The sequence below is a fragment of the Bidens hawaiensis genome, unplaced genomic scaffold (genome assembly GCF_021521415.1).
Source record: "Bidens hawaiensis isolate Kalapana, Puna unplaced genomic scaffold, B.hawaiensis_p1.1 tig00013648_1, whole genome shotgun sequence".
Classification (NCBI taxonomy): domain Eukaryota; kingdom Viridiplantae; phylum Streptophyta; class Magnoliopsida; order Asterales; family Asteraceae; genus Bidens; species Bidens hawaiensis.
In genome coordinates, this window is record NW_027492159.1 from 172,894 (window position 1) to 197,075 (window position 24,182).

Genomic DNA, 24,182 nt, shown 5'->3' on the forward strand with positions numbered 1-24,182 from the left:
TCTCTTTGTCAAGAAAGTGAAGGATGATTTGATTCTTGTTCAAGTGTATGTTGATGATACTATCTTCGGGTCCACGAATGAGACTCTGTGCAAGGAGTTTTCTGAGATCATGCAAAAGCAATTTGAAATGAGTTCCTTAGGGGAGATGACTTTCTTCCTGGGCTTACAGGTTGAGCAAAAGACAAACGGGATTTTTTTCAACCGGTTTTGTGCTATTTTAAATCTAAACGATTGTTGCAAAGTCGGTCGTGAGTTTGAACCAAAAGTTGGTTGCTAAATAGGTCAAAAAAGAATCTGGTTCCATTATGACTTCAGTTGCAAAATTGGTTGGCAAAAGTTTCAGCCGCGAAACAATTCAGTCGCAAAATGTATACTGGCGGTCGCTAAAGGTTCAGTCACAAAACCGGTTGAAAAAATTTGTGGTCAATATCTCAGTCGCTAACAGTTTGGTCGCAAAAAAGATTCGGTTGCAAATTTGGTCGATAAATTTGCAACTGAAACGTTGGTTGCAAAGGCGGTCGCGGCAATACTTTTAGCCGCAAAAATGGTTGCAAAATATTTGCCGACCAAGGTTTAACCGACCGCCGAAACTGATCGCAATTCGGTCACAAAAGGGCATATGCGACCGAATTGCGACCGAAACAACGGTTGCAAGTGCCCTGTTTTCTAAGCAGTTTAATTGTTATATTTCATATAGGGGCTATAAATAAAACACAAGACTTGTATAGTTGTATATGTTGGGAGGAACCATCACTGAATGAACATTGTTGGGCTTAAGGCGTAATCACCAATATGAGTTTAATTTTAATTCTATGGGGGTCAAATCAAATTTTAGGCCCATATTATTTCTCGTCTGCTTTGGCAGCCCATTTAACAAAATATTCTTGAGCCTAAACTTTTGTTGTGCACTTCACTTGTGCATGCTTTGTAAAAGCCTGGATTGTTTTTTTTAAATAAATTTGTCAAGTACATTTTAATTTATGCATTGACCCACAAGATGACATGTGATAATTTGATACGAAGTATTGTTTTGACCCGAACACGACTTGATTATGACCACCGAATGAGAATCGCCCTGTCGCTAGGGCATGACATACTCATGCCATAAAGTAAGTAATTTGTAAATTGTAACAAACCGATTACATTTTAGATGTCTAGTGTAATCAGTGAAAATAAAGAACCTAGCATCCAAAATCTTTAATTTACTCTTTAAAAAAAATAATTAAACAACACCATAATCATAAATCACAAGGAAAAAATCTCAACCATGATTCTATTTTTTCAAACATTTCGGAACCAGAAAAATAGTCGTTGACTTGGATTACTCAAATATTAAAGTCAACTACCTACTTTTGTCCCATTGAGAATTTGAGGTAGTTTGATCAAATACATATTCCTTTTTGTCAAATGTCAACTAGTTGCCATTTATATGTTCAACAAGACAAATGTAAAATATTATTAACAAATAACCTTATAACCACTTCCAATTTGATCCAACACTAATTGCAAAAATGCTTCTACTCTCCATATTCCTATATCTATCACACCTCTCACTCTCAGCCACGGCCGCAACCACCAACACCACCATAAACAACACCACGCTTCCTCGCTGCCCCGCCAAATGTGGCAACCTCACCGTACCATACCCGTTCGGTATTGGAACCAATTCGGGTTGCTCCATCGGCCCATGGTTTGACATCACTTGCAACACATCCTTTAATCCCCCTAAAGCCTTCTTACCGGCTGACCTATTTACTTACACCGGACAAGACTCTTTTCATCGGGTAGAGGTGGTGGATATCTCTGATGAGCATGTGAGAGTCAAGAACACCGTTGCTTCGAGGTGCTATAATCAAACCGGTTTCATTATTCAAAATAAGACAAGTGGGCTTGTGGTGCAAAACTCGTACTTTACATTGTCCGAAAGGAACAAGGTGTTTGCTGTCGGGTGTGATGATTATGTGTTTGTGTCTCCGGTGGCAGGGATTGAAGGCAAGAATTTTAGTAGTGGGTGTGTGTCTATATGCTCTAGTGTTCAAGATGTTCCCATTGGTTCGTGTTCAGGTATGGAAACTTTTGTACATCATGCCCAAGTTGGCCCGACACTTTACGAGCCTGGTTTAAAAAACAAAAATAACCTTGGTTAGGTATTCATATTTTGGTAAATAATGTCCATGCTAGGCATTTATCCAGGCCTCATGCATCGGTTTTGCTATTCAAAAGGGGATAGCGGCGCAGATTGTTGCCCGCTTACATGCGTCTCTATTATAACTGTTTTCTTTTATTTTATGGATATTTTAATTATATTAAAAAAAATTAAGATACTTTTGAAATAAAAAAACAAAACTTGTTACTTTTGTATATCAAGCTTATGTTCGCCCAACGCCCTCCATATCTTACATATGCGAGACGACAAGAGCTTTGTGCACCGGATTTGGCTTCTTTTTATTTTAATTAAAATAATTAAAAAAAACTAGTTTAGGCATGAATATTTAATTAGCACAAGTTGGCTCAACATCTTTTGGATCTTTTTTTTTCTTTCTTTTGTAATTAATATTCATTGGGGAAAAAATGACATTGTCTAGGTATGGGGTGTTGCGCAACGAGCTTGCCCACGGGTTTAACAACTTACATAGCCGTTGCAAACACAATCTTTTTTCACACCCGAGTATGGTCTTTTAACAAATGCGGCTACGCTTTCCTTGGAGAGCAAAGTGCATTTAACTTTCAAGGTGCTTCCGATTTTGAAGATCCAGAATTTGCCGTTCGCATCGAAGAGACTGTTCCAGTGGTGCTGAATTGGGCGATTGGTAGTGGTAGGTGTGATGACTACAAAAACACAAGTGATTATTATTGTCAAGAGAATAGTGTTTGTGTAGATTTTGAAGGTGGTAATGGAGGGTATAGGTGCTCCTGCAAGAATGGCTATCAAGGCAATCCTTACCTTTCACCTGGCTGCCATGGTTAGTCACATTTCAGATCTTTTTTTATCTGTAGGTGACTTATATTTTTAAAAATTAATTGATTAATATCCCATCATATACCGTTGCGTGATGCACTATTCTTAAGTTTTGTTTTGTAGATATCGATGAGTGTGCGGATCCAAACACTAACCCATGTAACGGGACTTGCACTAATCTTCCTGGAAGTTTCAATTGTTCATGCCCTCACGGTTATGAAGGAGATGGGAGAAAAAATGGGAGTGGTTGCAGGGCTAGGAACTCGAAATCCCCGGCATTAAAGTTGTCTCTTGGTGAGGGAGCTCATACTTTCATGATTATAAAATTGATACTTTTGTTCCAATGATGCTAACCTTACTTCGTAAATACAGGAATAGGGATTGGATTCTTGTCTATATTCCTAGGAATGGGATGGGGGTATTTCAGCCACCAGAGAAGTAAGGTTATAAAGTCAAGAGAGAAGTTCTTTTTAAAAAATGGTGGCTTGCTCTTGAAACAACAAATTAGTTCGGATGAGTCTGGCGGTGTCAATCAACCAAACAAAATTTTCACAACCGAAGAGCTAGAAAAAGCTACGAAAAACTTCTCTAACAACATGATTCTTGGTCGTGGCGGCTATGGGACCGTATATAAAGGGATCTTACCAAATGGAACTGTTATTGCGATAAAGAAATCCCGTGTTATGGACGATACCCAAATTGAGCAGTTCATCAATGAGGTGGTCATTCTTACTCAAATTAATCATCGGAATGTGGTTAAGCTCTTAGGATGTTGCTTAGAGACCGAAGTTCCATTACTTGTCTATGAATGTGTTTCCAATGGCACACTATTCCATCATATTCATGCCAACAATGGAAGTACATGGTTATCTTGGGACAATCGTTTAAGAATAGCAGTCGAGTCTGCTGGAGCACTTGCGTACCTTCACTCAGCTGCTTCAAAGCCAATTATCCACCGAGATGTAAAATCTGCTAACATATTGTTAGACGAGAACATGGTTGCTAAAATTTCAGACTTTGGAGCTTCAAGGTTGATACCCTTGGATAAAACACAAGTGACTACATTGGTTCAAGGGACAATAGGATATTTGGATCCTGAATACTTTCATACAAGTCAGTTAACGGATAAAAGTGATGTTTATAGTTTTGGAGTTGTCCTTCTAGAGCTTCTGACCGGTAAGAAGCCACTTTGCATGGAACGCAGTCAAGTAGAAAGAAACTTAGCAGCCCATTTCCTTGTCTCTTTAAGGGAAAATAACTTATTTCAAATTCTTCACCCGAGACTCATTAGAGAGGGTTCGTTTAATCAACTCCAAGCAATAGCTTCTCTAGTAAAACGATGCCTAAACTTAAACGGTTATGACAGACCGACAATGATGGAAGTAGCTATGGAACTAGAGGGTTTGAGGAAATTAACTAAACAATCATGGGTTAATCAACATGATAATGAAGATGTTTTGAGCCAGGTATGTGATGGCGAACACTCTGATCTATATAATGTCTCAATTAATCCACACACGAACTTAGTAGAGGCTTCAAGCCTCTACAGTTCAGATCAAATTCATTCGTTGTACCCAGTTGATGAACCAAGATGATTACTCTTTTTGTTGGACCTCTGCCACCATTCAAATCCATTGGAGGTGTCATGTAACTCATTATGTAGTTTACATGATATTAGCAATAAACTCAACTAATTGGATGGGTTTTAGTTTGTTATAGTTTACCAATCGGATAAGTTGGGTGAAATTTGTGTTTGTTTTAGTTTGTTGGTTATGCATAACCTTTTTTGAAATAAATGCATGTTGTTATGTAGTCCAATTTTGGTTTGTGTACAAAAACTTTAAAAACATAGGAACCAACAAGAAGGCGATACGTGCATGCGTGGAGGTTTTATGGGTGAGGGTATTTGCCTCCATTTAAGAACACATGTTATTAATGCTAATAACTACACCTTATAAATTGGTATAACATCACCATATTTTTCGTAATAAATTAACCTTCTAGAGCTGATCCATAACAACACCATCCATGTCAATGGGATAATATCACCCAAATTTTTGTCACAAAAAATCATTCATACATGTGTAAAACGTAGCAACATCATGTTAACGGATACAATAGCTCCATATTTTTCGCTATTAAGTCATTAACAAAATATAACAGCACCATGTTGCCGGTTTCAATATTTTGTACCATCGGTTTAAAGCTGCAAATGTGACCAACTAGTTATGATGCCTGTGTTACGCGACTGGGCACACAGTTGCAAATTTTAAAACGTTGGTATAACATGAGTGTTGAAATTTGCAACGTGAAAATATGAGAACATAAAATACTTTTGCATGATATAATAAAACATTAGGCTAGGAAAAAAGCTAGAAAAAACAAGAACCGGGAGGGGGGGTGTCCAAAAAGCTGGATTAAAAAAGTTAACAAAACTAGCAAAACTTTACCCCTCAAGGATCAACCAAACAAATATCTATAATATATACGTGGAAATCAAAGATCATGTGATCCAGGAAAATGCCAAGGAAACAAATCAATATGAAAGTGTTTCCAAATCACACCAACATCAAATGCAGATAACAAGGCAACCCATATCTTACAAATAAGCTAGGAAAATAACCATAACGTCACACGTACACTAACTAGAAACCAAAATACAACATACTTTTAAATCTGGCATATTAATTTGATCTTGATCACATCGAATTCAGCTTGGAGAGTAAAGGCGTGGCCCATGAAAATCATAATAGCTCCGCACTGTGGTTCAAAATCTAGTGTTAATACATCTATATATGCATGTAAAGTAGGAAATCAACATTACAGGGAAATCTAAATTAACTTACTTCATTACTCGAAGAACAAATATGATTTATGGTTCACAAATTCTAGCATGCCATTTGTCGATAAATGGCATGTTGTCTGGATGCATACTTGACACATTCCGGGAAGGATCTTGGATGGTTTTGATTATCTCTTTAGTCTCACCAAGAAGTTGTGCTGCACCTTTGACACATGCCTCTCTTTTCTCTATCACACGTGTGGCATTTCATTGCTATCACTTGAGGTAAGTTGGTGAGACATGCCGCCATTATATCACCAATCCTTGATGATATCAATTCATCAAATGATTTCTTCTCGTTGTCCTTGATCATTGTTTCAGTGATGCGAACCATTGAGTTGGCACAAATAGACGTGAATTCAGAATCGCCATCTTTACTTCCCACCCCTGATTTGCTGATCTTGTTTTTAGCTTTTTCCAAGAACAAATGAACAATTTGCATTGTTGGATCCTCTTGGCAATCACTTTTATTTACTTGAGAAGCAATATCTTTCAACCCGATTCCTAACCATTTGTGGCAAACATCAACTTCTTGCCACAACCTTTCAGCCGCCTTCTGACTGCTTACATAATCAGGTGTAGCATTGAGGTTTTTTTCCACAAGTGTGACATAGTCAAGACCTTCCCTCACACTTTTTAGCAAGCTATCCACTTCCACCTTTTTTATCTTACGAAGAGTAACCGCAATGGTTGCTAAGGTTACCACCGCTAAGCTCCAACAATCTCGATATTCTACTTTTGATGTTGATGAACATTGACCATGATCATTATTTTTATCAAACATTTTAACTCCTTGAAAACCTGCTGTAGATTTTGTATAAATTAGGTTCATGAGATTCTTGGGCTCTTTCTTTTCACTACTTTTTATCAACTGGTTCAAAGATTTTAAAAGGCCTTTCAGTGTTCTCTTAGCAAGCTCATTTTCATCTTCAAGTTGCAAAACATAAGAGCTTTCATCTAAGTTGTCATCCTCTTTTCCCAATGAACAACAGACGGCTTTTGATAAACACTTCAAACAACGCAGAAAATACACAACACATACTATAGAGATAAATGGGTTCAATGCTATTATCTTGCATACTACCACAACTACCTTTTGAAGTTTTATAAAGACGTTGAAGATTAAGCTTTTCAAATTCTTGATGACTACCTTGCGCTTGTGGGTACGGAATGGAAATGAAATACTACCATCTTTCAAATCAGATAACTTCTGAGTCCAGTAGCTTTCTACTTTAAAGACCTTCATACGGTTCCAAATGCTTTTGATCGACACCTTATAAAATCTTAAGGGTGCAAAACATCTAGAAAGTTGTGCAACTGAACCAAGCAAGACCCCTATAAACTGCACTATGACAATCAACTTCGTTGTCCAGTCATAAGCTGAGCCACAGTCGTTTATATCCATAAATGTCCAAACCATTGTAAGACTGTGCAACATAGTGGTTAAAGAACATATTACCCCGGAAGCAGTGGTTGTGGGACAACAAGCAATGATGAATTCGGGGTTGCCACTTCCTGCCATAATCCAGTACTTGCTCACATGCTCCCGTAGCTTCTCAACCGTTAATAATTCTCCGGTTAATGTTGAAGCTTCTTTATAATGACGTTGTTGATATTTGGGTTCTAGAATTCGTTTGGATTTTAGAATCGCTAAAGATGAAGATACATGTAGTATCAACAACAAGAGTAACATAGCCACATAAATTGAGGCTATTATAGAATGGGGAATTACACCTGTTCGTATTTGAATACAAACATTAACCACCAAGGTGATTACCATAACACCCAAAGCTATGATGTTCGCCAACATTGCGTTGTCGTCCATGGTTGCTAAACAAGGCAATAGATTAGCCATCATGGTGCACATAAAGGCCACACTTCCGAGCTTTGCCATTTGGTCCACCTCACCAGGAAACAAACCACTCAAATCCACAGGTAACTTCATTGCAACAGCTATCACAGAGAGAGAAGCCGCGTTAATAGTAAAGTACTTACACGGAAACCATAGCTTTCTACTTCTTAAGCCGTGTAATATATCAGCCGCCATTGCGAGGATGCAACACAGAGATGCTAAAGCGATGTATATCCCGATCCACACCAAAGGTTTGCTGAACTTGTCCTCCTGATCTGAGTTGTATATTATGTCAGCGAAACGTTGCAACGAAGATGTAATATTATCAGGAACATGATATTTTTCGTCTTGGAGTTGTAGGAGAAGATTGTCATAAATTCTTGAGTTGAGAACCATATCTATGTTCGAACTGTAATCACAACTGATAATTTGATTGAGATATGATGGGATTAGTTCTTGGAGAACACTTCTGCAAATCTTTTATTTATATATAGCTCATACAGTTCATGTACCTTTAAGTTGTCCGTGTAGTGATACTTTTTATAAAGTTTATTATTATTATTATTATTATTATTATTATTATTATTATTATTATTATTATTATTATTATTATTATTATTATTATTTTCTTACTACATTTTGAATTATATATTTTCCCACCAAGTTATTACTCTTTTTGTCATATTGTGTTTAGAGGATGTTAAAAACTGATAGTTTTCCAGTTTATTGGCATTAATTGATAATTGATCAGTTCAGTTATTGTTTCGTCAACCAAGCAACAAGTTTAATATAATTAAATATCTTGACTTAGGCTGCATGTCTTAACTTAGACCACGGGCGGATCTAGCATAGGCTGAGGAGTACCCGCGCTGCTCCTCAATTTTCTTGGCGAATACATTTTGGTGTAATTTTTTTATCTTCTTCGTTTTATGTATCGTCACCCTTGAACAAAATTTTGATAGCCCATGCTACCTCTCTACTTTCTTCTAGATCCGCCACTACTTCAGACATTAATTGTAGACTACTGTCAAGCAAGTAGGTGTCATGCTTCATTTTAAGATATGCAATTACATTACATGTCTAAATAAGCATTCATAAACCTTAAATTAATCTTGTTCCGAAATTTACCTGGATGACTAGAGATTATCATAGATTTCAAAAATGCCGGTGAGTTATTACATTAAATGGATAAGGTTGTTATTCATACACAATCAAAGCTCGTTTCTTAGATCGCAGATTTAACTTTGTGACAAAGTTCTTAGGTACTATAAAAAGAACTTGATTATGTCCAATTTCATGAATACCTTAAAACCTGGACTATGCGGTAAAATATGAGATCATAATTCATAACATCATCCAGTTAACCTTTATATTAAAGACATATACAAATTTGATATGTTACCTTTATATAAAAGACCAACAAAAAGTGTGACATTTATTTACTACCACATATTGCAGGGACCAGCAGGAAGTGTTCTCCTTTCAGGTCACGAGCTAACTCAGGGTATGCTAGCTATAATTAAAGTTCGCCAATAATTTCAGTGAGTTCGAGAAAATTGATTTGTCTTGGCTTTTAATTTGCTAGTGGACTTCGAAAATGAGTTAACAAACAAAGCTGCAGAAGGTAGCAGGAAAACAATATATGGCATGTTACACGAGACAGTAATATAGGAGTTAGATAACATGTTAAAATAGGTTCACGTTAATGCAGGTCGGGCCCTTCGCTTAGGGTTTTCTAGTACACTAATCGAAATGTACTAGGGTAACTAATTATAGATGTTGTTAGAAATGTAAACGAAGTATATATAATTGATTATAGATCCGAAAGCCGTAGGTAAAAGTTGATAGTGAGATAATTAGTAAGATAATTAGACACATAATTAAATCAAAATTACTTGTTTCAAATTAAGCTTCTAAATTACACAAACATATATATACTTAAACCTGCATGTGTAAAGAAAAGAAAATTGCAGCCAAATAGCCAATACACAGCAAAATTCCAATTTGCCATATATCCTTTCACCTGGGGCCACCTGTGAAACTATTGTTTGGCACCTTTAATCCATTATTGAAGCAGCTACGTGGAGACAACAATTGTACAATGCATCACCCTGACAAAGCTAGCTAATGAGTGAGTGGGATCCATCTACTTTAACATTGAGTCTTTACATTCTAGGGACAATTGCTGATATACACAAAACATAATTTTTTTTTTAAACTAAATTATAAATTGTTTATTGGATTACATCGAAACAGAAGGCAAGCGGGCAACATAATTGAATAGGAAAAAATGGTTTAGTATAATTGGTTATTAGGTAATCGGTTTTGTACACGACCCACTCATAGGGTATGCATAGAGTATAGAGTGAACTGTGGTTTTTGTCCTTGTGATTTGTCCAAAGCTGCAGTTTTAGTCCAATAGTTTCAAATTTACGATTTCGTCCCTGTGTTTTCATTTCACTTGCAATTAAACCCGAATTCACTAATCCCGTTAAGTCTAGTCATTAAACCCATCAGTGTGTCCTTCACGTGAGGGGCATTTTTGTCCTTTGTTCCCCAAAATACACCCCAGCCTTCATATGAGGGAGCTTATGAATTAGGACTGGGGTTTACTTGGGAAGAAAAAAGTCAAAACTGCTCCTCACGTGAAGAACACACTGATGGATTTAACGACCAAGCTTAATGGGATTAGTGAATTCGGGTTTAATTGCAAGTAAAATAAAACCGCAGGGACGAAAATTGCAAATTTGAAACTATTTGACTAAAGCCACATATTTTGACAAAACACAAGGACGAAAACCGCAGTTGATTCTAGAGTACGTATAATATTTGAATGCATAACCCGTAACCAATCCAGGTATTTAGCACCTAGCTATTATACCCAACACCGGTTATTCAAACAATGGAACCTTCAATAATCATAAATAACAAGGAAAAAAATCTAAACCATGATTCTATTTTTTCAAAGATTTTGGATCCAGAAAAATAGTCGTTGACTTGGATTGCTCAAATCTTAAAGTCAACTAGTTTCGTCACATTGAAAATTTAAGGTAGTCTGATCAATTACATATTCCTTGTGTCAAATGTCAACTAGATTGACTTTTGTACATTAAACAATACAAATGTAAAACATGATAAAGAAAGAACCTTATAACCACTTCTAATTTGATCCAACACTAATTGCAAAAGTGCTTCTACTATCCATATTCCTATGTCCATCACACCTCTCATTCTCAGCCGCGGCCGCAACCACCAACACTACCATAAACAACATCATGTTAGAGGTCGTTTGATCAACTCCGAGCAATAGCTTCTCTGGTGAAACGATGCCTAAACATAAACGGTTATGACATACCGACAATGATGGAAGTAGCTATGGAACTAGAGGGTTTGAGGAAGTTGACTAAACAACCATAGGTTAATCAACATGGTAATGAAGATGCTTTGAGCCAAGTATGCGAGGGCGAACATCTAATCTATATAATGTCTCGATTAATCCACACACGAACATAGTAGAGGCTTCAAGCCTCTACAGTTCAAATCAAATTCATTTATTGTACCGGATGAACCAAGATGATTTCTCTTTTTGTTGCAGTACATTTGCCACTATTCAAAGACATTGGAGGTGTCTTGAAACTCATCCTCTAGTTTAAATGATATTAGCAATAAACTCAACCAACAGGATGAGTTTTTGTTTGTTATAGTTTGCCAATAGGATAAGTTGGGAAAATTTGTGTTTGTTTAGTTTGTTGGTTATGTATAACCTTTTTTTTAAATAAATGCATGTTATGTAGTTCAATTTTGGTACGTGTACAAAAACTTTAAAAGCATAAGAACCAACAAGAACGTAGCACGTGTGTGCGTGGAGGCTTTATGGGCAAGGGTATTCACATCCATTTGCAATCACATGTTATTGATGCTAATAACACCACCTTATAAATTGGTATAACATCAGCATATTTTTCGTAATAAAAAAACCTTCTAGAGCCGACCCATAACAACACTATGTCAATGGGACAACACCCAAAATTTTGTAACAAAAAATCACTCATACATGGGTAGAACATAACAACATCGTGTTAACGGATAATAGCTCCATATTTTTTGTTATAAGAAATCATTCAGGCTTGAACCAAATAGTTATGATGCTCGCACTAAGCGGCTGGGCACGCAGTTGTACAATATTTTAAAACCTTAGTAATACATGAGTGTTAAAATTTGCAATGTGAAAATATTAGAAAAATAAAATGCTTTTGCATAATATAACAAAACGTTAAAGGCTAGGAAACAAAGCCGGAGAAAAACAAAACAAGAATAAAAAAACTGGATTAAAAAAAATTATCAAAAACTACCACCGCCAAGCAATGGCGAAGCTTTAACGAGGGGCTGGGGGTGGCCGAGCCCCCTGTTTTTTGTGCAATAGCGCAAATTTACTCGTTTTCGCCTGAAAATTTGAGCCCGTCGACCCCCTTGTTTATGATTTTCTTTAATGCATTTTGAGTCAGGCCACCGACGAGCTTGTCCAAGCTTCGCCCCTGCCGCCAAGGATCTAACCCAGGTAAGGGTGGGGGGGGAGTGGTGAGGTTGAATGGGGCAGGACTTTACCGCCACCACCAAGGATCAGGATTAACTCAACAAATATAAAATATATACGTGGAAAATGGAAATCGAAGATCATATGATCCTGGAATATGCCAAGGAAACAAATGGATATGAAAATGTTTCTAAATCACACCAAATATCAAATACATATAAGAAGCAACCCATATCTTACAAATAAGCTAGGAAAATAAAGCTACCAATTATAACTATGATCAAAGACTTCGCCAGAAGAACTTGTTAAATAACTTCACACACTAACTAGAAACCAAAATACAACATAGTTTTTAATCGGGCATCTTAATTTCATCTTGATCACATCGAGTTTAGTTTGACGAGTAAAGGTGCGACCCATGAAAATCATAATAGCTCTGCATTATGGTTCAAAATCTAGTGTTAGTACATCTGTATATGTATAGTAGGATATAAACATTATAGAGAAATCTGAATTAACTTACCTGATCATTACTCGAAGAACAAACATGATTTAAGGTTCACTCATACTAGCATGCCATTTGTCAATAAATGGCATGTTGTCTGGATGCATACCTGAAACACACCTAGACAGGTCTTGAACGATTTTGATTAACTCCGTAGTCTCACCCAGAAGTTCGGCTGCACCTTTGACACATGCTTCCCTTTTTTCTATCGCACTAGTGTGGCATTTCATTGCTATCACTTGAGGTAAGTTGGTGAGACATGCAGCCATTATATCAGCAATCCTTGAGGATATTAATTCATCAAATGATTTCTTCTCGCTGTCCTTGATGATTGTTTCAGTGATACGAGCCATTGAGTTGGCACAAATAGACGTGAATTCAGAGTCGCCATCTTTACTTCCCTCCCCTGGTTCGCTGATCTTGATTTTAGCTTTTTCCAAGAACAAATGAACAATTTGCATTGTTGGATCCTCTAGGCAATCACTTTTATTTACTTGAGAAGCAATATCTTTCAACTTGATTCCTAGCCATATATCACAAACATCAACTTCTTGCCACAAGCATTCAGCCGCCTTTTGACTGCTTGCATAATCAGGTGTAGCATTGAGGTTTTTTTCCACAAGTGTGACATAGTCAAGACCTTCCCTCACACTTTTCAACAAGCTATCCACTTCCACCTTTTTTATCTCACGAAGAGTAACCGCAATGGTTGCTAAGGTTACCACTGCTAAGCTCCAGCAATCCCGATATACTACATTCGATGGTGGTACACATTGAACATGATCATTGTTTTTATCAAACATTTTAAGTCCTTGAAAACCTAGTGTAGATTTTGTATTAGTTAGTTTCATGAGATTTTCAGGATGTTTCTTTTCACTATTTTGGATCAACTGGTTCAAAGATTTTGAAAGACCTTTCAATGTTCCCTTAGCAAGCTCATTTTCTTCTTCAAGTTGCAAAACATAAGAGCTTTCATCCAAGTTGTAATCCTCTTTTCCCAATGAACAGCAGGTGGCTTTTGATAAACACTTCAAACAACGCAGAAAATACAAAACACATATCGTAAAGAAAAACGAGTTCAATGCTATAATCTTGCATACTACCACAACTCCCTCCTGGAGTTTTATAATAAAGTTGAGAATTATGCGTTTTTAAATTATTGATGACTATCTTGCGTTTGTGGGTACGAAATGGAAATGGAATACTACCATTTTTCCAATCAGATAACTTCTCAGTCCAATAGCATTCTACTTTAAAGACCTTCATATGGTTCCAAATGCTTTTGGTGGACACCTTATAAAAGCTTAATGATGCAAAACATCTAGAAAGTGGTGCAACTGAACCAACCAAGACACCAACAAATTGCACTTTGAGAATCAACTTCGTTGTCCCTTTATAAGCTGAACCACAACTGTACGTATCGAAATCTAACAAACACATTGTAAGAGTGTGCAACAAAGCTGTTAAAGCACATATTACCCCTGAGGCAGTGGTTGTGGGAGAGCAAGCAATTAGAAATTGGGGGCTGCCACTTCCTGCCATGAGCCAGTAGTTTTTCACATGCTGTCGTAGCCTATCAACGGTTAATAATTCTTCGGTTGACTGTTCTAGGAATCTTGATGCTCTTGCATGACCTTCTTGGTATTTGGATTCTATAATCTCTTTGGATTTTAGAATTGCTAAAGAAGAAGATACATATATTATCAACAACACGAGTAACATAGTCACGTAAATTGCGGCTATTATGGAATAGGGAACTCCACCGATGACATCTAAAGAATCAGGGTAGCTTCCATTAGCCACCATTTCAGGAATATGGTACTCATCTTCTTCCATTAATGGGACCTTACAATAGGTACAGGCCACCACACCTGTTTGTATTTGAATGCAAACATTCACTACCAAGGTGATTACCATAACACCCAAAGCTACGATGTTCGCCAACATTGCGTTGTTGTCCATTGTTGCTAAACAAGGCAATAGATTAGCCATCATGGTGCACATAAAGGCCACACTTCCGAGCTTTGACACTTGGTCAACAACACCAGGCATCGAAGCACTTAGATCCACAGGTAACTTCATTGCGACAGCTATCACAGAGAGAGAAGCCGCATTAATAGTAAAGTACTTGCATGGAAACCATAGCTTTCTGCTTCTTAAACCATGTATTAAATCAGCCACCATTGCAAGGATGCAACATAGAGATGCGAAAGCGATGTATATCCCGATCAGAACCATGGGTTCGCCATACTTTTCTTCCAGATCTGAGTTGTATATGATTATAACGTAACGTGACAACGAAGAGATGATACCTTTAGGAACATGGTATGTTATATTGAGTTGATGCACAAGATTAAGATAAGTTGTTGAATTGGGAGGCATATCTAATGATTTGATACAAGTTTTGGGATGACCACTTCTCAAAGCATTTATTTAGAATATATAGCACATACAGTTTACGTACCCATAGTTAACGAAAAGGTATCCGTGTGTAGTGCCATTTTCGATAGATATTATTATTATTATTATTATTATTATTATTATTATTATTATTATTATTATTATTATTATTATTATTGCTACATTTTTTCTTCTTTTCCCACAATATTACTGACATTATTTTTGTTATTATGATGATTGTTGTTTAGAGGCCGGGCTTTTGAAATATTGCTTTAAAGGAGTTTAAGCCAGTCGTTTTCATCCGGTCCCCATTCGCGTTTTTGTCCAAGATTCGCTAGTGTTTGTATAGCCATACTACTCGCATGGGACGTAGTCGACTAGTCGTATAGTTGGTCTCGTGTATAACGTGGTCACCTATACGAATAGAACGGGTCTATACGACTCATATAGGCAACTTTGAGTGTCCGGATAGGGCGTCTGGCCCAGGCCCACTTGAAATCAACCTATTATCTAATGCAATAAACCAGATGCCACCATGAGGTCATTCCCTGTTACCTTTATATAAAAAGACCAATACAAATTGACAGTTATTTACTACCACATATTACATGGACCTGGCTTTTAATTTGCTATAATTAAAGTTCTCCATTAATTCCAGTGATTTCGAGAAAACTGAGTTGTGATCTTGGCTTTTAGTTTGATAGTGGATTTCGAAAATGAGTTGACAACAAACAAAGCTGAAGGTAGCAGGAAAATAATATATATGGCATGTTACACGAGACAGTAATATAGACTATATAGGAGTTAGATAGCATGTTAAAATAGGGTCACGTTAATGAACGCAGGACATCGGGCCCTTCGTTTAAGGTTATCTAGTTCGCTAATCTATAATTCGATGTAGCCGGCAACTAATATAGTCATATAGATGTTAATAATGTAAACAAATTGTATATATAATTAATTAATTATAAATCAAAAGACCTTACGTAAAAGTTGATTATAAGATTAGAAACATAATTAAATCAAAATTACTTGTTTCAAATTAAGCTTCAAAATTTCACAAAGATACTTAAATCAGAAATTAGCAAGTTGTAAATCAAGTCTCGGATTGATAATCAAACATGAATTAAACGACTAACTCCCGTTTATATTAATCGGAAAATATTACTCAAAAAACCGATTACAACTCTCAAACGCTAACTCGGTTTGACTCCTGAACCCTAGCTTGGTTGCATCAACTTCATTTTATAATGCTAACCATAATGTAATTAGGAAACATAACCAACTATGACCAACTTGTCACCATTGTTCCCTGACTTGGAGTCTGAAATTACGTCCAACAGTAAAATGATAATTGAACAAGTAATCAGAAAACATGAATCATAATATCATATGTTGTTAACCTGCATGAATAAAGAAAACAAAATTGCAGTCACTAGTCACTACACAGCAAAATTACAATTTGTTATATATCCTTTCAGTCTTTCACTTGGGGCCACCTGCGAAACTATTGTTTGGCGCCATTTAATCCATTATTAAAGCACTTACGTGGAGAAAAACAATTGTACAATGTATCACCCTGACATAACTAGTGAGGGAGTGGGATCCATCTACTTTCAAAAATTTGTGTCGTCTAATCAGCTTGTAACATTTCAATAATAGCAATTTATGAAGATTGTTGAAATTGTGATATATACAACAGTATTGAATATAACAAAATGGTTTAGTATACAATCATACTTAAACTGCCTAATAAGAGCATTCACACCCATAAACCAATTCAAACCTCCACCTCATCGCCACATCATACTCTAACCATTTGTTTAACAAAACCTCGCTTTTTAATCCACCCATAAACCAATAAAAACCTCCACCTCATCTTCCACGTCATTACCTACTTTTACTACTATATAATAAACTAGGATAGAGCCCGTGTGATACACGGGTGCTTAAAAACAACAAAAACAAAAAAGTTAAATTTTGTAATATTCATGATAACATACGTTATAGATTCATATGATACTAATAATGATAAACAAAATTTTACAATTCATAAATCTCTAAAAGCCTCTTTGAATACAACATTGGATGCTAACTTAATTGTTTAATGATTATCTGGTAAATTATAAGTGAATTAACAATATATCATTTATAAGTCAAGAAAACCAACACAATAACTACTTAAGTGGAGTTGGTAAGCATCTTTAGTTTGAAACATGAGGTCTTGGGTTCGAGACTTATGTGGCTGTTAGTCCCATTTTGTATATTTAGTCTTTTGTATTGTTTAAGTTATATGTTTGGGCCTACGGGTCATTTTGTATATTATTGGGCCACGGTCCATTGTAAAGAAGCTCATTGGGCATTTGACATATCATACTTCTCATGCATGCTTCCCTATAAATAGGGAGCGTGCCATGAGAAGCATGTTGTTGAAGTTATTGAAGTTTGATATACAAAAGAAAATCTTTTGCAAGAACTCTATCACTTTCTCTCTCTATTTAACCTCTCCTTTCCTTAACCGAAAATAAACTCAAGATCCGAGACCTCTTGGTTGCTTAGTGTGATTTCTGCTAGCACTAAGTTAGGTTGATCCAAAGACGTTGTTTGATCCACCCGAATTGGGACCTACAATTGGTATCAGAGCTTCGGCTGACTAGTTGAGGGTTTTTGGATCACAACCTTGGGTTTTGATCTTGAAAAGAAGAAGATAAGTGTTCAAGTGTTCTTGGCAAAGAAAATTATCAAAAATACAAAAAGAATTGGCAACAACTTCATAAGGTGGTACTTACGGGTTCCAAGTTTGTTGAGTTGATAAGAAAATTTTTCGCTTCGCTCAGGCATTGTACCAAATATCATACTTGAACTGACAAAAGTGGGTGAAACAGATCTCAAGGAAGATTTGCTTTCTGGACAATTTCGCTTCGCTTAAGAAATCCTTTCGCTTCGATTGAAAGTCTTTCGCTTCGCTTGAAAGTCTTTCGCTTCGCTTAAGTTTCTTTCGCTTCGCCTGAAGCTATTTAAGCGAAAAAGTTAACTGTTTGGAAGATTAAGTTCTTTTGAAGATTTACACCATGGCCAGTACTGATTCAGAATTATTGAAGGGTTATTTGCTGTTAGAAAATCAAGTTGGAACTCCTCAGAAACCTCCTAAGTTTATGACCTTAGATGATAACTTCATTGATTTTAAATGGAGGTTCGTGAACTTCATCTCATTAACTGAAACTGATTTAATGAGATGCTTTGAAGTTGGTCCTCATGTTCCAACAACTCGCACTGATGCTGGGGAACAACCTAAGGCACCGGAGAATTATGATCAAGATTATTTGGATAAGTTAGCACAAGATAAGAAAGCATTTCTATTGTTGACAGTCTGTCTGTCAAATGAAATCACAGAAACACTACGAGAACACAGAAGTGCCAAGGGATTATGGGAAGCTCTTGTTGAGATGGTTGAAGGAAATGCCGAAATTAGAGAAAACAAGAAGGCACTGTTGAAGGAAGAATTCAATATGTTCAACCATCGTCAAGGTGAAGTTGTGCTTGACTTAGTGAAAAGGTTTGAGAAGCTCATGGTCAAAGTAAGAGCTGCAGGTGTTAACATTCCCAACACAGAGGTAAATCACAAGTTGATGAACTCTTTGCCTTACAGCTGGAGTGTAAACACAATAACTATCAAAATAACCACAAATCTAAATGGGATGACAAATGGTGAACTAATATCCACCATCAAACCATTCGAAATGGATGAACAGATGAGGATGAATAATCACATGAATTCTCTGAATCAAGCCGGAGTAAGTTCTACATCCTCAAGTGTGCCAACAGCCTTTGTCAGCAAACCCCAACCGAATGTATATCCCGTGACCAATCCCAAGTACTCACCAACTGTCCATTCACAATCAACCGCTTTCATATCCACCAGCAACCCATCAACTCCATCCAGTGTAAGTTCATTTCAAAAGGCAGTTGACAGTGCAGTTGCTCAAGCTCTGAAAGCACATGGAATTTCTGCAACAAAACCTCAAGCAAACAAGCCATCCAGCTATTGTGAAGCAATTCCCATGCTAAATGATTCAAATGTGACACTCGTTAAAGCTTTTCTATCTTGTCATGAAGAGCTTTTGCAAGGGAATTTGTTACCTGCTCAGTTTGAAATAGGCGATCTGAAAGACATAAATCAAAAGGATCTTGAGAAAATGGACATTAAGTATCAGATGGCCATGGCTGTGCAAAGGGCCACCAACTTCATCAAAACCTACGGAAAAGACAGCTTCAATGATTCGGATCGAAAGCGAATTGGTTTTGACAAGAGCAAGCTTCGATGCTACAACTGTGCAGAGATGGGTCATTTTGCTAGAGAATGCACAAATCCTCCCAAACCAGCAAACGATATACAGATGACAGAAGTAACTGAAGAAGAGGACGCAAAAGCTGCTGGAAAGAGGCATGAGGATCAAAGGGCAAACAACTCAGCTCAAAGGATCGGGAATCGTTCACACAAGGGCAGCTCAAGCTCAAATTCAAGAGCCCTTGTTTCTCAAACAGAAATCCACACCGATATGAATTGGGACAAACAGTTTCAAGAGTTGCAGAATCCTCTAAATATGGCTAGCATGGCTTTCACTTCAAACGATGAACCCTCTTCATCTTCTGCTGCCGATTCTTGTGCATCACACCTTGATGAGGTAAAACGAAATCTTTGCACAGAAGCATGTGTCAACAAAGTTACATACTATAGATACTTGCAAGACGAAGTTTTGAAAGAAAATGCAAAACTTCGTCAGCTGAACACTGAATATGTAAAGGCTGATAAGATCTACATTGAAAAGATCAAAACTCATCACGATGATGTCGTTAATCTTAGACTTGAAATTTTTCGAGAAAAACATAATGTCACTTACTATAAGGACATAATCAATGATTTAAAAGAAGAGATTAAGAAATTAAGACTCGAAGTTACTAATAAGAAAGAAATGGAAAAACAAGTCGAAAGGTTTGAGGTATCATCTGAGAAATTAGATGATCTTATTGGAGCCCAGAGAAGTACTAAAGTTAAAACGGGGTTGGGGTACGACTACACGGCCGTACCACCACCATTCAATGATAACTACACCAGTTTGCCCCACTTTAGCTATAATACTTCTCCTGATGAGGAAATGGCATACGGTGTTGGTAGGATACCAAAACCTGTGACATTTATTCCCGCAGCATCTCAGACTGTTGCTCCAATTCAATCACTTGATAATACTAACGTCAATGTGTCTTGTGAAGCAGGAAATATAAACAATGGTGATTGTGGGAAAGTTAATCAGGGTCTTAAGCAACATGGTGGATTAGAACCACGTTTTGAGTCATGTGTGGGTCTAACCAAAAGCATTAATAACCCTATCTGTAACAAAGTTTGTGAATCAATGTTGGATTGTTTAATTCGGAATCAAAGCCTGTATTTTGTGAAACCACTTGTGAAGAAAATTGTAATGAAGTATGTAATGAAAGTGAATGTTCTTCATCTGATTCTGAGTGTGAAACAATTTTTGATGAATCAAATGTGACTGAAGTTAATGAACAAACAAGGTCTAGTTGCCTGTCAACTGATCATGATTTTGAGGACTTACGAAAGCAAGAAATTGTCTTTGAAAATGAAAAACCAAGCACGTCGTGTAAATATATGCCTTCAAAGAAAACTTCATTTTCACAAAATACTACTAATAGAAATAGTTCTCAATCTTATGATCAATTTGATAGCTTCTACTACTATACTGGTCATAAACCTCGGCAGTCAAATTACTTTGCATCGAATCATTCAAAGGTGTTCATAGGTAGAGGTTTTCAAGCCATTAACTCTCCCACATCACCTCACCCCACATATTTCAATGATCAACATGTCTATGATTGTAACAAAAGAAAATGTTGTTTTGTGTGTGGTAATCTGTCTCATCTTGCGAGACACTGCAAGAACTGGCATAAGCAACAAAGAGACGCCACAAGCAAGTTTGGTCAGACATTTACTGAGTTAAACGTTCAAACTAAGAAAATGTCTAATCAAACTTGTACCTCAGCCAGTAAGACGGATTCAACAATTAAAAGAACCGACAAACCCAAGAAACCTTTTTGGCTTACACAAAGAGAAAGGAAGCGGTTAGCCAAAGGGTTAGAAGCTGGAAACTCTAAAAACCCCTCTAAACCATTTTCAAAAGCAAACAAAGAAGATTTGACAATCAAACCCAAGTCAAAACGAAGGCAATCAAGAAAATCTTTTAAAAACCGAGGGAATCCCAACACCAGTTCCTTGAGTGATTGCACTTCAGATTCGGATTCTCCAAAAGATTACATTTTCAAGAATCATAAAATCAAATTGGGTGATTTTCTGTTTGCTTTTCCCGAGACAAGTTCGTCTCGGGACCCTTCTACTAACTAGCTGCTCATGTATGTAGGGTCAGCCTGGAAGGCCTGTCAACAGTATTTGGTACTTGGACAGCGGCTGTACCCGACATATGACAGGAGATGAGTCCCTATTGTTTGATATAAAGCCCTTCGATGGTGGACATGTTTCCTTTGCTGGTGACATAGGAGGACAAATCACGAAACAAGGCAAGGTCTCCAATGGCACATTGACCTTCGACGAAGTCAATCTTGTGGAACAACTCAATCACAACTTACTCAGTGTCTCTCAGATCTGCGATAAGAAATTTTCAACTCTTTTCACTGAAAATGAATGTCTTATTCTTAAACCAGGTTTTAAAGTCCCGGAAGAGTGGATCATGTTACGTACTCCGAGGCACAATGACGCATACATTCTGGACATGAGAAGCAATTATTCCATGCGTACTGCCTCTTGTTTGATGTCCAAGGCCTCGGAGAACGACTCATCATTATGGCATCGACGTCTAGGGCATGTAAACTTTAAGAACTTGAATAAGTTGGTTAAAGGTGATCATGTGAGGGGCTTGCCTGTAAAATCATTTCATTGTGCTGAAAAATGTTTATCTTGCTCTAAGTGCAAACAGCACAAACTCCCTCACCGTCTTAAGATGGTCAATTCCATGAACTCCACTCTTCAACTGTTGCATATGGATCTTTTTGGTCATATTCAACCAATGGCAATAGGTCGAAAAGCCTATTGTCTGGTTATTACTGATGATTACTCGCGTTTCAGTTGGACTTTTCTGCTAGGTCACAAGGATGAGACATCTCAGTTTCTTATCAGATTCATTGTATTGGTTGAGAATCAGACGGACAAACGAGTAAAGTGCATCAGAAGTGACAGTGGAACGGAATTCTGCAACAAGGCTGTCAACAAATTCTGTCACAACAAGGGGATTCTTCATCAGTTCAGTGCACCCTACACTCATGAACAAAATGGGGTGGCTAAACGACGGAATCGTACACTAGTTGAAGCTGCAAGAACCATGCTGTCATACTCCAAACTCCCTTTATTCTTCTGGGGGGAAGCCATTAACACTGCGTGCTACACTCAGAATCGCGTGTTGCTGAATAAAAGACTGAATAAGACACCTTATGAAGTCTTTTATGGAAACATGCCAAGGGTTAATTTCTTCAAGACATTCGGTTGTCCTTGCACAGTGCTTCAATCTAATGTTTCTACAACTTCAAAGTTTGCTGAAAAGGCGGATGAGTGCTACTTTGTAGGTTATTCCGCTAACAAAAGCACTTATCGTGTGTTCAACAAGAAATCCTGAGTGATTTTGGAGTCCTACAACATCGATTGGCAAGAACTAAACCCTACCGATGCACACAATGGTCCTGATTGGATGTTTGATTATGAAGGCTTGTTCAGGCAGTTTCGAGGAATGTATGTACCACTGTCTGCACCAGTGATGTCTCCTGTTGTTTCTGCACCATCTCCTACAATTGTTGATCAATCAATCTTGATGCACGCCGTTATGAAAGGTTTGACAGATATTCAGATTGCTGCACCCCACCCGCACTCAATGGTCCACACGGGGTTAATCAACATGTCCCGGAAGTCAATGTGCAAACTTCTGCAGAATCTACCGAAATGCCCGCTGTCGAAGACGCAGATGATTCAGACACCGACTCATTTATTTCAGCTGACAATGCGGGAAATGACCAGACCATTCAAGCGGCGGATCAACAAACCTACCAAATAGAAACTTCCCCAGCTCATGATCCAAGTATAGTTGAATCAGTTCCTACACTTTCCTATGAAGAAGACGTTCATGGATCTGCTGAGGAAGCTATTCAAGAGAATGTGCAAAATGACACCGTTCCTGTTGGAACTTCTCGCACCACTGACTCATCATCGGTACCTGCTGTCGTCGTACCTTTCTACGACAACCTATGGGAAGGCACCATCACTCAGGAACATTTGGTTGATCAAGAAAAAGATGCAAGAGACCCCCAACCAAATGCCGTTGTCGATGTGACCACGGTGTTTCATCCCATAGAGAGCCTGACCATTGAGCTTGAGGCAACGCCAGTCGAGAGTGTCGAACAAATTCCACAGTTACCAATTCATCGCCGACATCCGACTGAGAACATCATTGGAGATCCATCCGCTGGCATCCAAACACGCAGCACCTCTGGTAACATTAACAGATGTCTTTTTGCATGTTTTATTTCGCAGGTAGAGCCCAAGGACTACAGAGTTGCTTTGAAGAAGAACTCTTGGGTTGAAGCAATGCAAGAAGAACTGTTGCAGTTCAAGAATCTAAACGTTTGGAAGCTGGTGAAGAAACCAAATCACAAGAAACCAATCGAAACAAAATGGGTGTTCCGTAACAAGAAAGATGACAAGGGGGTGATCATCAGAAATAAAGCCCGATTGGTCGTACAAGGTTTTTGGCAACGAGAAGGACTTGATTACGATGAAGTTTATGCACCTGTGGCCAGATTGGAAGCAATTCGTATCTTTTTGGCCTATGCGTCATATATGAATTTCAAAGTATATCAGATGGATGTGAAGACTGCTTTCTTGTACGGGAAAGTAAAAGAAGAAATTTATGTGAGCCAACCTCCAGGTTTTGTAGACCCAAATTATCCTGACCACGTTTACTGTCTTGACAAAGCACTTTATGGTCTTCACCAGGCTCCTCGTGCTTGGTATGC

At 37.6% G+C, this 24,182-nt stretch overlaps 3 protein-coding genes across 3 annotated transcripts; 1 reads left to right on the forward strand and 2 right to left on the reverse strand.

Annotated features, from left to right (window-relative positions):
* Positions 1-1,439: 1,439 nt before the first annotated feature.
* LOC143544639 (wall-associated receptor kinase 2-like) lies at positions 1,440-4,675 on the forward strand. The gene is made up of 4 exons (XM_077036697.1): positions 1,440-2,064; positions 2,586-2,963; positions 3,083-3,253; positions 3,332-4,675. The coding sequence occupies exons 1-4, from the start codon at positions 1,512-1,514 to the stop codon at positions 4,552-4,554; spliced, it is 2,325 nt and encodes a 774-aa protein (XP_076892812.1). The 5' UTR covers positions 1,440-1,511; the 3' UTR covers positions 4,555-4,675.
* A 1,268-nt stretch (positions 4,676-5,943) lies between these two features.
* Positions 5,944-8,049, reverse strand: LOC143544627 (uncharacterized). The gene has a single exon (XM_077036686.1). The coding sequence runs from the start codon at positions 8,047-8,049 to the stop codon at positions 5,944-5,946; it is 2,106 nt and encodes a 701-aa protein (XP_076892801.1).
* A 2,764-nt stretch (positions 8,050-10,813) lies between these two features.
* On the reverse strand, positions 10,814-15,074 carry LOC143544628 (uncharacterized). Its single transcript, XM_077036687.1, has 3 exons — positions 13,767-15,074; positions 12,802-13,720; positions 10,814-10,911 (listed from the first exon to the last, which is right to left on the reverse strand). The coding sequence occupies exons 1-3, from the start codon at positions 15,072-15,074 to the stop codon at positions 10,814-10,816; spliced, it is 2,325 nt and encodes a 774-aa protein (XP_076892802.1).
* Between the last annotated feature and the right edge of the window lie 9,108 nt (positions 15,075-24,182).

What these genes read in the sequence shown, in the direction of transcription:
- LOC143544628 (XM_077036687.1), bottom strand. Translation starts at nt 15,074, where the DNA reads ATGCCTCCCAATTCAACAACTTATCTTAATCTTGTGCATCAACTCAAT. An exon ending in AAGATTATAGCATTGAACTC is followed by an intron (nt 13,721 to 13,766) that starts GTTTTTCTTTAC and finishes CGTTGTTTGAAG; the next exon opens with TGTTTATCAAAAGCCACCTG. An exon ending in CCTGTCTAGGTGTGTTTCAG is followed by an intron (nt 10,912 to 12,801) that starts GTATGCATCCAG and finishes TGTTTATGGTAG; the next exon opens with TGTTGGTGGTTGCGGCCGCG.
- LOC143544639 (XM_077036697.1), top strand. Translation starts at nt 1,512, where the DNA reads ATGCTTCTACTCTCCATATTCCTATATCTATCACACCTCTCACTCTCA. An exon ending in CCTTTCACCTGGCTGCCATG is followed by an intron (nt 2,964 to 3,082) that starts GTTAGTCACATT and finishes TTTGTTTTGTAG; the next exon opens with ATATCGATGAGTGTGCGGAT. An exon ending in GGCATTAAAGTTGTCTCTTG is followed by an intron (nt 3,254 to 3,331) that starts GTGAGGGAGCTC and finishes TCGTAAATACAG; the next exon opens with GAATAGGGATTGGATTCTTG.
- LOC143544627 (XM_077036686.1), bottom strand. Translation starts at nt 8,049, where the DNA reads ATGGTTCTCAACTCAAGAATTTATGACAATCTTCTCCTACAACTCCAA.